The 15070-nt window shown below is 33.7% G+C and overlaps 1 protein-coding gene across 4 annotated transcripts in view; it reads right to left on the minus strand.

Moving 5' to 3' along the window:
• Nucleotides 1-15070, minus strand: part of Ttll7 (tubulin tyrosine ligase like 7) — a 153363-nt gene that overhangs the window by 69960 nt on the left and 68333 nt on the right. For 3 of the 4 annotated variants that reach the window (XM_071617983.1, XM_071617984.1, XM_071617981.1), the window contains exons 5-9: nt 13474-13595; nt 12593-12660; nt 8568-8726; nt 4877-5093; nt 1001-1165 (exon numbers count right to left, since the gene is read on the minus strand). In XM_071617983.1, coding sequence (XP_071474084.1) covers nt 1001-1165; nt 4877-5093; nt 8568-8726; nt 12593-12660; nt 13474-13595 — 731 coding nt within the window. The remainder of the gene's footprint in view (nt 1-1000; nt 1166-4876; nt 5094-8567; nt 8727-12592; nt 12661-13473; nt 13596-15070) is intronic. The other variant, XM_071617985.1, reaches the window with a different exon arrangement.

Genomic DNA, 15070 nt, shown 5'->3' on the forward strand with positions numbered 1-15070 from the left:
CAGGAAGTTCTGCTTTCTGTCTACATCACTTGAAGCTACCAGGTGTGGTCTTCTTCCACATCTCCATGGTATGGAACGCATGCCTCTGTTGTACTCATGACACTGCCTTCTACTAACAATTTTTGTGTAACCATCAAAGCTGTGACTTTTAACTTTTCAAGTTATCAACCAGAGACAGACTTATGCCATGTATTACATGACTGAATGAACAAATGAATAAGTGAACAAAACTCTTTTCCTTCATCTTCAAAAGAAGATTCTACATCTTCTTAAAATAAATTCCTTCTCAGTCTAATTCAGATAATGCAACACACATTCTTCCTACAAATCTTCCTGAAAACTTCAGAAGGGACTCCAATCGTCTCCACCATAGATACTCAGTTCACCCCAATATTTACCTCACTGTCACCTCTTTTACTGAGGTTCAATTCAGACCATTCTTTTCACTTCAACTACTTTTAGAGACTCCCAGTGCCCTCCCTGTCTACTCTGGATCTTCACTTTAAACCATACTACCCCTATTATATATATATATATATATATATATATATATATATATATATATATATATATATATATATATATCTTTTAAGTGCATTGGTTTGGGTTATATTGCTCTCTTCCAAAAAAAAAAAAAACTGAATAAATCTCCACTGCTGACCAAGCTATGCCTCACTTTTCAGACCTAAAATTTGGCCCCACATATCTTTTCAGCAGTAAGTCTCCAAGATATCCCACATACCTTACATGACAACCTACACCACCTATCACTACTCTCATACCTCCAAGCCTTTACCTATGTTTTGTCTTCACCTAAAATTCCTCTCTCTAGCAGTTTTTAAAGTCCTACTTGTCAAGGTCCATCACAAGGTCCACATCCTTCATGAAAATGCTCTTTATCTGCACAATCTGATGTAATCTGTTCTTTATTTTAAGTGCTTCATGGCATTTTAAATTAATGCTGAGAAAAGATGGTTACAATTGAATGAGACAATCTTACTGAAATATCACTCCAAAACTTAGCAACGTCATGTTGATTGGCTTGTAGGAATTCTGTAAACCATTTGATGGAACGTTTGCTGCCTTTGTTTTCAGTTTCATCCCGTTCAAAACGTTCATTATGCTTGTTCACAGAGTAGTTTGTCAGATGCATGTATAACTGGGTCTGTAAGGAGTAAGAACCAAAGTCATAACCACCTAGGCGACTCTGCAACTGTGTATTTTCACAGAAAAGAAGGCGTTCAATTATTAAAAATGGTTTTAAACTATACAGATTGCCAATCGTCTTATTATTTGGGTAATTTTCAATTGAAATGGAATGGCCTATTTCCCTTGAAAGGATTAAGAATGTAATCACCTACAAAATCACCTTATATAGGATTCACAACATTAGCTATCATAAAGAAGCATCAAAGGAATAGTACATAAAAAATAATTAGATTAAAGTATGAAACTATCTATTGCTAAGCAGCAAAATGTTCCCAATTTGTTTTCATTACTTTGTTTTTAATATTTTGGGTCCTTAACATTTTCACCCTAATTTGAGGAAAGGAATTTTCTGCAAAAGCATTTTATGCCTTTTCAAAGAAAAGTAAAAAAAACAAAAGCTCAGACAAGTAGCATAAATCAAGAGACAGGACTACCAAACACAACCTCAGGGCTCCTTTACTGAAGGGGGGTCACTATAACTCATCAACAGGGCAGAGCACTCAGGGCTGGCAGACAGAACCACATGATGCTATGAGTGTCTGAATGATTAACAGGAAACGTTCTGTGCTCCATGCTGGGGCTCTTACATTTTAGTCTCTTTATGTTCTTAAGTTTGTTGACAATATTCTCCTTAAACAAACTTAAAAAATAAGCCAAAATTTAAAATGTCTCATATAATGATCAATTAATACAAAATTGATGGATTTATCAAGCTAGCAATAAACATTCCTTGGTCTATCTTGCAACTTGCAAAGGGTGAAAATGATATGATCCCACTTTACCCTGTTTGTGAATATAACAGTGCCAACATAATGAATTATATACACAGAGCTTTTTAAGGACTGGCCAACCACTACAATGAATGTTTCTTACATGGCAACACAACTGACATTCTTGCCTTAAAATCTTTTTATATTTAGTTTTTAAATATTTAAGTTTCATAGAAATACACAGCTGATTATACATGTTCACTGTTTTAAAAGTTGGAAATAGGAAAAGAGAATGCAGCAGCCTGATACCCAAAACAACCAGTGAAAACGTTGTTTGATTTCTTTTTCCCCCCAATCTTTTATCTTAAACTGACCTTTTACATAACTGTGGTCTCAGTTTGCATAAAATTTCATATTTCACTTTTTTAGTTTTCATATCTCATTCTAGGAATTCAGTCATTAAATTGTAGATGTTGTATGATAATTAACAATGACATTTAAATAGAAAAACATCCTTGTTCTATGAAAAACCAAAGCCAGGAGCTTTTGTGATTCCAGAGCACTTGGCAAAATGAGACTTTAGAGGTCACATTTCCCTTCACTCATTATAATTTCTTAATCCAGTATTCTTGAGCAAATTGTATACACACAATCCTCACATGTAATAATAAAGCATTTGTTAAAAAAAGAAACACCCAAAAAAGAGCTTCCAAGGCTTCTTTCCAATACTACCAAAAAAAAAAAAAATTATTATGGCCTCACATAACTGATAATCCATTTTTACCAATTCCAATTATTTTAATTATAATCTATGAACTGGCATGTGCCAGATTCACCTACAGTCCAGACCTCTCTTCTGAACTTCAAAAGCCCATACAATATATCCAAATGCCTACAGAAGAGATACACTTGGAGGTCACATAAACATTTCAAAGGAACACAGAAACTTTCCACAAAATCTTTGATAAACCCCTGTCACAGTGAATAATGTTCCATTCACCCCCTTGCCCATGCCAAAGATCTTGAATTTTATTCTTGATTTTCCTCTCCCTTACTCTCAATTCCACAAATTCAACCTGCCATCATATTATATCAGTTTTAGCCATGTTATCATAAATAAATCTCAAGATTTATTTCATATTCTCTGTCCAGCCTCAATGCTGTTATTTTCAGTTTAAGTCATTCCCCTTCTCATATGTGATCACACTAAAGCTCAGTCTCTTGTCTCCCTTCCTCTAATCTATGCTACCCATCTGCACCCCAATCACATCCCCCACATTGCAGACTATGTGACCTTTTTAAAACACAAATATCGCCCTTTCTTTCCTTAGTTTAAAATCTCACAATGCTCCCTTCCATTTTAACTCAAATTCCAAAATCCTAGACATGGTATGTCATGTTTTGTGTCATTGTGACCAAAATACCTGACAAGAACAACTTAGAGGAGGTGAAGTTTATTTTGGCTCATAGTTCAGAGGTTTAGTCCACTGACGTCTGAGTCTATTGCTCTGGACCCAAGTAAGACAGTGCCTCGTGGGGAGAGGGTGATGAGGAGCACTGATCCATTCCTGGCAGCCAGAAGGCAGAGAGAAGGACAGGGAAAGGGGCCTGCAAGGAAGAGGAACCCTCCCAGGGCACACCCCAGTGAGCCACCTCCTCCAGTAACACCCCACCTTCCTACAGTTACCACCCAGTCAGTTCCTTCAAGCTAGGCTGAACCTCTGAACACTTCTGCAATAACATAGGAGCTTTGGGGGGACACTTCATACCCACACCAAACCACAACCATGGACTACAAAGTCTTGAAAGATCTGCTGTGCCGAACTCTCCAACTTCATCTGTACTTTAGCCAAACTGAATTTTCTGCTTTCTCCAGACATACTACCCTCTCTTTTACCTCTGATCTGTTCATTCCTCTGGCACCAGCCAACCCCACACCTCACTCCATCCAAACCAGAATAAGCACCCCATTATGCAGACTTCAATTTACAAAGAAACTACTTCTCTAAATCTTTATCCTAAACTGGGTCAGGTGCCACTGCTATGCACTGCCACAGCGTCCTCAGTTTCTTAGACCATCACACTTACCATCAGTAATTATATTTGCTTATTTTATTTTTTGCCTCCCCACTAGAGTGTTGCTTCTGAGAAGTCAAGCACTGTATCTGTCCTGGTCATTCTTTTTCCAAAGCCAGCACAATGCCTACAACATAGTATATTTCAAACATTTCTTGGTGATTGGCTATCTCCACTCCTTATGACCTTTAATGAGATGTTTCTTTCTTTTAATGGCCTTTCCTATAAAACTTTGACAGCTCCCTTGTTCTTCCTTTGCCAATGTTTACATATTCTCAGTGTATCAAACAGCAAAATTTATGAGCAGCCACTATTCAATTTTGAAATATGACCTCTCTTGTTGGGGATAGTTATGTGCATAATACTAGGAGGGAACAATAATCAGGCTTTTGACAAAACAAAAAACAATAATTAATTGCAATTTTTATTATGAATAGTAGATCCAAAAATAGAATTAGAAGGTAACTAAAATTTTATGTATAGATAAGAAATTGCAACTTGGCTTTCATAAATTGCAAATTACAGTTGATGGTTTCCATGATGTTACAGTATGACTTTCATGAATATGTTATGCCTGCACAAAAGAAATCTTAATGAAAAAGCATCTACAAAACGTTCCGATTAATAAACATTAAAAAGCACACAAACTGCTAAATCATATCTTAAATTCAGATTTCATCAGTGTAAATTTACAATCCTACTTTTTTTGTTGTGCTAACAAAAATTAGAGGCAGTCTTGCTTGGACATATGATTCTTCTAGATCATAAAAGCCTAAGATGAGCAATTTTGATTCATACAATCTTAAATATGTAATAGATACTTCAGTAAGTATATATTAAACAAATAAATGAAAACAAAAATTCTCTCTGGTACCACTTACCAAATTGGACTCATTAGGTGGAATATACTTTTCTGTTCCCATTCGCACAAGTCCATCATGGTACAGAAATATTTTTAATGGATCACATGATGTTACCAGAATATAAATTCGTAAATCAAACTTGTAACCTTCCATTAGAAAAGGCTTTTCAATGTATTCTTGAACAATTAAATGATCCTGAGATGGAAGTTTATCACCATTTCGTATCAAAGAAATCCTAAGTTTAAAGAGAAACACCAAAATGAATAATGTGATATGGAAACAAAATGTTCAAAAAGTCATCTACATACTCTGGAGGAAAATAACGAAACAGGAAACTCCAAAAATCTATCCCTCCACAAAAGCAAGAAATAGTTTTTTAAAAACTGTCAGAATCAACATTTTAGAGCTCCAGAAACTTATCAAAAGCCTACAAGATCCAGAGGCCACTTAATCAAGGAAAAAACAGCTAAATCTATAAAAAAAAGTTTTGTAGTATTTTAACCTGCTCTGGCCCCACCATGTAATCCCAGCTGAGCAGTGGCCTTAAACAACAGCCTATATTCCTAGCACAAGTACCAATTCTGGAATGTGCCGAATGGACCTTATTCCTGCAGTTGTTTATTTTACCTGTCTGTGTTTCCCTGGAAGAACTCAAGGCTTTCCGTTTATCTTATGCAACTCAGAGTTCTACCAGAGCTGAGGTGCCCCTTGGGGGACAATTGTTGAAAATATTTAAGGGTAAATGTCTGTTGCCTACTGCAACAAACAATACTTGGAACAAACAACAGACTAACTTTAAAAAGACTAGGTGAAAATGCTTGGGAATGAAAATCTTTGGGACTTTGAGAAGTCCTTTCTCCAGTGAGGCTAGAGGGCAATGGTCATGCTCAGGGGTAGGTTGTGCGTGCTCAGTAAATATCTGAAAAGACCACACGTTCTCACCTCAGACTAACCATCAAACAAGTAGGCACTAAAGGCTAAAGTGAACTGGTAAAGGAGCACCCAACAAACACAGCACACATCTGCAAAGACAGCCAGGTTTTCCAAGCTTTTTGGGGGGGTCTAAGTGTTTGATGGTATCTCTGTCAAATTTCCAGCTAAGAAACCAGAGAAGGAACTTCAGTGGCCACACACAACAAAAAATACAGAATTCACAAAATCAGTTCTAAGAGGTCAATAAACAAAAAAATGCTACAACAAAGCCACAACAACAAACAACACAAGGGGGAAAGAGTCTGATTTCCATGATTGCTACATTATAATATTCAACCAAAAATTATGAAGTATGCAAATAAGAAACAAAATATAACCCATATGCAGTGAAATAAAGAAATAAAGCCTAGATGTTGGCTTTACTAGATAATCAACTATTTAAATCACTATTTAAAATTTATACAAAGATCTAAAAAAAATTTATACAAAGATCTAATGGAAACTATATAAAATAACTGAAGAAAATCATGAAAACAACATCTCATTAAACAGAGCATAAAAAAATTGTTTTAAAAAAAGAACCAACACAAATTTGAGAGTTAAAAATAAAGTAACTGAAATGGAAAAGTCACTAAATAGTGTACTGGGGAAAGCATAAAAAGAATCAGCAAACTTGAAGATAGGCCAGTTGAAATTATGTAGTCTGTGGAACAAGAAAAATAAAAAACAAATAAAGAAAAATAAATAGAAAAAAATCAAAAAGAAGATTTAAAGAAATTATGGCAGAAAACTTCCCAGTTGGATGGAAATCATGTATCTATGCATCCAAGAATCTTATTTAACTCCAGGGAGAATAAATTCAAAGAGATCCATATCTACTTTATAATAAATAAATTGCCAAAGAATACCAGAAAGGTGGCAACACAAATAAGTATGAAAGTTACTAACAATGTAGTTTGGGTTTGTAATTCTTCATTATTTTAATGATTTAAAAGACAACTGCATTAAAAAAACAGTTATAAATCTATGCTGATGGACACAGAATACTAGATTATTATAAATTAGTGTTAATTGCATTAAACTTATAGTAAAAGAAATGACAAGGGAATTTAAGTTTACAAAAAAAAATCTATTTACACAAAAGAGAGTAGAGTGGAGAAATTTAGGAATAAAAACTATATAATAAGATATATACAAAATAAAGAACAAAATAGCAAAATGAAATAACTCTTTTTCAGTAATTACATTAAGTATAAGTAGATTAGCTCTCTAATGAAAGACAGGGCTTGGACAGAATGGATTTTTTTAAAATATGGTCTAACTATTATGCTATTTACAAAAAAAAAAAAAAAAAACTCCCTTTGTAGTCAAAGGTATGAATAGGCTGAAAGTGAAAAGATATTACATGTAAACAATAATCTGGAGTGCTATACTAGTATAAGATAAAAGACATTTTAAGACAAAAATTACTACAAGAGGTAAAAAATGACATTATGCAATGATAAAAAATACCAATGCATCAAGAATACATAATAAGTACAAATATATATGCATTTAGCAACTGAGCTTTAAAACATATAAAGCAAAAACTGGTATAGTCAAGGGGATAAACAGTTCAATAACAGTTGGAAGCAACAGTACTCCATAACTACACAGAAGATCAGCAAGAAGCAGACATCTTTAACAAAGAAAAGAAGCAACTTTACATACATACTGTTGCATTACAGGACACAAACTCAGGCAACACAGAATACCCTTTCAATTATCTGCTCTTCCAGTAATTTTAATTTGTAATAAAAAGAAATTGGAGAATTATTACTTACATACATTTTAACAATAAATATAAATATATTTATATTAAATATTAACACTAAAATTGAGGAAAAATATAAAATTAAATAATCCTTCCAAAAAATTTCCTTTTGATACCTATAGGAAACCAACTTAACATTAAGCAGTTGACACAAAATTGCCACTAACATACTTGATTATTTTATCAAACTACATTTAAATATAATGTATGATTGAAATATTACATTATGATTAAAAGTTAAAGGAAATTTTTTGGACAATAATTTCCAGAGTAGCTACCATTTCCAAGAATCCTTTTTCCCCATAGCATTTTTTATAAAAAATTTAAATCACTTAAGTCTATTTTATTAAAAATAGCTTCAGCCACATTTTCTTTTTAAAAGTGCATTGTAAACAACTAAATATAAAAAAGCAAAAGGAAACAAGAATTTTAAGTCCACATTCTATTTTCAGTTAACATGTCTAATTCTTGGCACTCTAGCTTAAAATGTGTTCTACTCATTTGCAACCCAATTATCATGGCTACAGTTAAAAAAAAAAAAACTATTTATCCAGCAAAGATCATACTATTCTGTTTTAGGGTTATAGCTATACAAAGAATAACTTCCTTCCATTTCCTTTTCTTTACTATAACAAATGACTTTACTCTCTAAGATTATTAAAATTATTATAAATGAGCATTTTATGTCTATGAAGAAAGTAGAATACAGCTTTTTTCCCCTCCATTTCGTTATTTATTAAAGGTCTCACACCTACTGATTTAATCTTTAAATTGAATTACTGAAGCTTGTGAGATAACTTTAAAGAATGAACCTCATTAAGCATTTAGTTCCAAAAAACAGTAATTAAAAACTTAATTTTTATTATTTTTTCATAACAGTACTCAACCATGAGTAATTATACACATTATTACTTTCCTTCCATTTTTATAGCTTTTATATATTCCAGGTAATAATAAACCTACCCATGACCCATTGCACCATTAGCTGGTTTTACTATAAAAGTTTTCTGCTTCCGTTTTTTCTTCAACTCTTTCACGTAGTTCTGGAATTGAGTATATTCAGAAGGGAAGATCCATGTTCGAGGAATAAAGGTATAATCCAGAGGCCGAGACTTGATCATTCTATAAATTAGAGACAGTATGAAAGATAAATTGTATTAAAATTTTTTGTTTTATTTCTCTGCTAGGGATACTACAATGATTTAAATTCTCTCCAATTCTTCATTGATTCACTCACTTATAGACCCAGTTCGACAAATGTCTATTAAGCACCTACTATGTACAAGACACTAGTCTACACTTTTCTAGATCCATCAGTGCAAAACGTAGACCAAAATCTCTGCCCTATTATGTATTTAATTTCCGTATTACTGCACCAAAGATCTATTTGATTATACACTGTGCCAGGTACTGGCAATATTAACATAAAAGCAATATAGTCTCTGCCCCAGTGAATTCAGAGAAAGGCTGTTAATCACAAAACAAAATGATGAGTGCATAGATGGCATATGAGGCAAGGGCATGGGAGTGAGTCACCAACTGGCAAGGAAGCTCAAGGCCAAATGCCAGACACACTGGCTCTTTAAACGTGACTTCTGGGTCACCCATGGGGAACAACTAATTTCCTTTGATGCTACTGTTTTTAGAATTTAACTGCTTTTCTGAGAAACCATGTGAAAGCATCTGAATCAACAGAGGTGTTGATTATTATTTGTATGCACTATCTGTACATGTGATTGCGTAGTTATGATGTAGGTCCTGATACTTTTGGTTTGTTATAAATTAGGTCACCTCTTTTATTAGATCACATAATTTAGAAATAATAATAAGCTTAAAATGTTTAATCTTTATTAATCCCAAATGTTAATAATTCCGTACTTAGAAGTAAAATGAAGAAATTATGAGAAAGGTTTTTTAAATATTGCCTACTAATGAAAATCTGATTGTTTTAAAAGAAAATTTTTTTCCAAAAGTCTTTTCTGAAATTTCACTTCCCCAAGCAAAATTGATTAAAAATAAAATGGAGTCTTAGCATAATGCTTGCACAGAATCAGAGTCTAAATTCTAAGACTGGGTGTGGAATATATCAGTCACTTGAGTTACACAACAGAAGACTCATATAGTTATATTTAAAAAGTGCTTTCTCATGAGAATCCTATAAAAAAGTTACCCCTAAGAGAAAGAAAATAATTACCCATTTCATCTGGCAAATCTATTTTAAGCCAACGAACTAAAATAATCTCAGTACAAAATAGAATAACATAGGTTGGTTTGAAAATTAAAGACAATTGAAACAAAGCAAAATAACAGTGCTAATGTCACGGTCTTTGTTTCCAACACCTTTAAATTTATTATGTATTTAACAATTCTATGAAATTAGATCATGTAAAAGTTTTTATCAGAATAATACATCTCAAAAACTAACCATACATATTTGGAAAAGAGCAAAGCATGCATATATTCAAGTGAATACTTACTCCATTTAAGTTATCTAGCTCAAAAGAAATACTCAGTTTTAATTAAGAAGATATCTGTGATAATTTCTATTTTGTCATGGACTTACTGATAGTAAATAAGTAATTTAGTTAACTCTATGTTTAGGTTATAACTTCTAGAAAACTACTTTTTCCATAGGGAGAATTCCATGGATTCTGTGTAATAAGAAACTGCTCATCTGCAGTAGCCTGCTCACAGAGCTACCTTTATCCTCTTACCTCTCTCACACAAACTTCTTTATCTACAAAGCAGCCAAAAGCATCTTTACAAAATGAGAATCTGGGCAAACTACCATCACTCCTAGTCTCCTTACCCCTACCTCCCCCATGGCTTGGAGATAAAGATCATAATTCTGAACATCTTCACCCTCAGTTAATCTCTCCCCTGTTCCCCATCCACCTCTATGCTGCAACTGCACTTGACATTATTTCAGTATATTGATTATTTATGCTTTCTCCTACCATATGACCTTGGCCCATGCAGTTCCTCCTGCCTGGATGTTTCTTATCTAGTATCTGTACCAATAAAGTCCTATTCATCATTCATGTATCAATTTCCACATCACTTCCTCAGGGAAACTCTCCCATACCTTCCTAACTAGGTCAGAGCTCCTGTTCTACACACAGGTTTAGAACTACAAACCTTCACTTCATAGCACTATCACACTTGCAGTTGAATGTTGTAGTAACAATAGATCTGCTATTGATGACTTATGTACCCAGACCCCAACACCATTCATAGTACATAGTAGGTCCTTAATAAGTGTGTTAAATGACAAACGAGACACATGCCCAAAACTTTACAGAGGTAAATTCCATTTCCCCTGAAGCCTATTCTTCTTATATTCCTTCTAATCATGCTACCTACATAATATTCCAAGTCAAAAACCTGGGAATCATCCTGAAAGCCTCTCCCCTCCCCATCTTTAATACTCACATCAAAGTCATTTTCAGTCAATTCCATCTCTTTAATATCCCTGATGGCACATTAATTTTATCTTTAACAACACTCAGATTTCTTCTCCATTCCTCATTCCCACTAACACTCCTGTGGTTCATTAGATGGTCATTACTTCTTAACTAGTGACAATCATCTCACAGTTTTCTCCCTCTACTCCTACCTTCATTGAATTCATTATGCAGAGTGCCACCATGATTCTAAGACATTATTTCTCTGCTTAAGTTTATTCAATAATTTCCTCTTTCAAGATGAAAAACAACATTTTTGCTGAGTAGATAAAAAGATGAATGAATGATGAAATAAAATATAATAACATGGCACATGTGTCCTTGCATTTGCATAAATCTCCAGCATCATCTCAGACTGGGTCTTGCAACATCATACATGACCATAGAAACTGCTTAAAGGTGCCCAAATGTCAGGCTGGTTCAAGTCTTCACATATTTTCTCCCACTGCTATGTCTGCTGTGAGCTCCTTACCTTCTCAAAGGGTAAGCCCTGTACACATTTTCCACATCCATTGTATATTTAACTGTACCTTTCTGACCCCCGAATAGTGTGAGCTCTCTCTAATAGTGATCTGTGAACACCATGACTCTTCGTATTATTCTTACTCTCTAATTAAATTGTGAGTTTTAGGCAGGAACTAAGTTTTATTATCTTTTTACTTAAAAATTAGCAGCCTCTGGATCATATACGAGACCTACAAAAAATTTTGTATCATTAATAGATGAAAAATTATAAACTTTCACACATTAATAGTTCTTAATTATAAACATAAATTTACTATACTTTAAGAATAGACTTCTTTCCTTTTAGTAAATTCTTACCACTCAACATTCTTAAACTGAAAAAAAAATCTAAAACATAAAACAACAAAAGTATAAAGTACATAAACATTCTACAGTTCATCTAGAAAAACACTGAAGTATTTGTTAACAATTTTTTCTGTGAAAGTACACTGTTACTGACCTCAGAGATTAATTTACATGCATGTACATCCCTGAGTGAGCATGCATACCTGTATCTGTGTATTGTGTGCCTGGCACATGTTAGATGTTCAATAACCAGTGTGAACACGCACGCACGCACACACACACACACACACACACACACACATTTACGGCATATAATGCAACCAATTAGTTACTGTACAGTTTAACTAAAACTAAGCAAGTATCAATTGAATGCCACATAGACTACTACTCACATTTAAAAGAACAACTTCTAATACTAAAGAAACAGCAAATTACAGTAAAAAGAGTACTGAGATTATGAGATGAATTCTGATCCAGCTCTGTTATTAACTATTTGTTTGACTTTGAGCAAGATAATCATTTCTCTGATTCTCAGTTACCTCCTCTGCAAAATGAAAGACTAGAACAAGGGAACTGTTAAGATTGTTCTAGCTCTAAAATTCTCTTCCATCTAGAAATCATTTCAAATCAATGGAAACTCATAAAAGAGCACTAAAATATTCACAGTATAAAATCTTAAACAGCTCTTCTCTATTACAAGGAAATGAAGATTACTTGGTCATATTTCTTGCTAAGAAATCCTTTCTACAGATCTCCCCCATTCCTGGAAAATGGTTGATCCTCTGGAAAATAAAAAAAGTAAATATTAATATTCTCATTGAATTAATGAATATATTTATTTATACTAAATACAATCAAATCCATCCTTTGAGTTTTGTTTTAATAAACTAGAAATTGTTAATGTAAAGGATTTTAAATTAAATGATCTATAATTAAATTGTGATTTAAGAAGTCTGTCATAATACAGAACACAATTATAAAATTTTAAAGAAATCAGATAAAGATTTTACATAGATGGTAAATGATGTCCTGTGTTGAATATGTGGTAATTCAATATCCAAACTGTTTTGGGCATACTACATTTACTACCTTAATACACATAGGCCTTGTAGAAAAAACTGGCCATTTATATATTATCCTCTAAATTAACAAATGAAGAAGGATGATATAAAATTTCAACTTATATAGTCCTTGTATTTAGTTTTTCAATGTGATTTCTACTTTCTTCTGAATAAAAATTTATGTTACATTTTAAAAATAAAAGCCAAATTACATATATCTAACATTGCAAGATAGTTCCATTTCTTGATCTCCCTGTGCAATCTCTTCTTTATGTGTAATGCAGAACACATTCTTGGGAAAAGGATTTTTTCCTACTAAATATAATTTAAAGAAAGAGGAGGTTAAAAGTTAAGTTTTTTGAAAAAGATGCAGGCTCCATGCAGAGTCAACACAACCACAAAGCAACAAAACAGGCTGAGGTAAACTAGAACTGGAATCTACTATGTCAGTAGACTAAGGGTCTATGTAAAGAAACCATGATGGAGTCCATATAATTTCCTCATACTAAAAACTGGTTGTGATTAATGTCCCACCTGGTAATTCTGCAGCTCTACAATTTTCTCCTGCTGAACAGCAGAATCACACCATATAAGGTTACTCGTTTCATCCTCATCTGGAGTTTTCAAAAATCCCATTTCATCTATTACTAAGCGAACTGTAAACAAATAGTTAAACCAGAATTAAAATACTTCTGAAATATTTATATATGTAATATATAATGTCATAAATAATACAAACTAATTAATGTAGTATTTCATTTATAAAAAATGCATTACTTGTAGCATAACTTCAATTCTAATTAAAACAGTTTTATCTAAGAACAAATTTTTCTCAAAATAACCAAGAACTGTATTAGGTTGTACGCAACACCCTAGTTTTAGTCCTCTCAGATTTAACAGGCACATAAACTCCCAAAGGGTTAAGTAGTCAATTTTAGCACAATAAAAAAAAAAAAAACAGCTGAGACAAGACTGAGATACAAATTTCACTTTTACTTCTTTTTCATGACCTGGAGATAGGTACAAAAGGGCAAATGTAAAATAGCACCTGATCTTCAGAACTATCTTGGATTTTCCACCTCCCTAGTTCAAATTATTTTTGGCTCCTGAAACCAAGTCATCTCTGTTTACTCTGAGTATGAACCAGTGTAGCAGAATTCACAGGAAGAATTTAGATATGGCCCCTCCTGTGCTTCCAACCTAATTCTGTCATTCTACTGAGGAAATCAATACCCAGAGAAAAACTTCATTTTGAGTACAAACTATTTAAGCATTCCTTTCTGAACACAGTTAATATATTGACATTTTTTTCTTCCAACAAATTTCAAGTTTAAAATAAAGATAAGCAATATACTTAGCATAATTTGGGGGTTCCTACAGAATTCTGAACCAGAACACAATGATGCAGGAACTATATAAGAGTGCATTAAAAACTATACAAGTTTTTAATGTTTTTTTTTCTTTTTTTACTAGTACCCTATCTATGATGTATCAATTGTTGAAATGACTTAGCTCACATAGAAAACTGATAACCCCACACCTGTTGGTCTCAAGTTCTAGGGCCTCCTAACATTTGCTAGCTGAGAAGAAAGGACTCTATATGCAGCAGTGTCCATGACAAGTATGAGGAAGAGAACAGCAAATAGGGTGACGGAGGGGAGGGAAATGGAGACAGCTGCTGAGATGGAGTTGCTGTTTCCCAGGGAGGCCAAGTGAAACCTGGGGTTGTATGCAAGCCCCAGGTGATCATGTGCAAACACACAAGAACTGAAGAAAAGGTCCATTCCTGCCTCCTGTCAGAGCTCTGGCATCCTGAGGGTTGTGCCACCTACAGCTCATACAGAGGGCAAGGACAATAGCAGCATAGCCTGGGAGAATTCTTTAACTGGTCTACAAACAGCTCAGGAGCAGACCTATTCCTGAGTAAATGAGAGCCACTGTCAGGGGCCTCTCAAAATTCACAGAGAGGAACTTGAGATAAACAGAACTGGCAGCTATGGAGCAGGGAGTATGATAAGCTTCTTAAATCTGGGTATCATGGGCACACACACCAGTGGAGCTGACAACATGGAGGTTGTGTAAGAGGAATGAAGAAGATCTATTCTTTCTTTATATACACAAAATCAAATTT

Source organism: Marmota flaviventris, chromosome 10 (genome assembly GCF_047511675.1).
Source record: "Marmota flaviventris isolate mMarFla1 chromosome 10, mMarFla1.hap1, whole genome shotgun sequence".
NCBI classification, from domain to species: domain Eukaryota; kingdom Metazoa; phylum Chordata; class Mammalia; order Rodentia; family Sciuridae; genus Marmota; species Marmota flaviventris.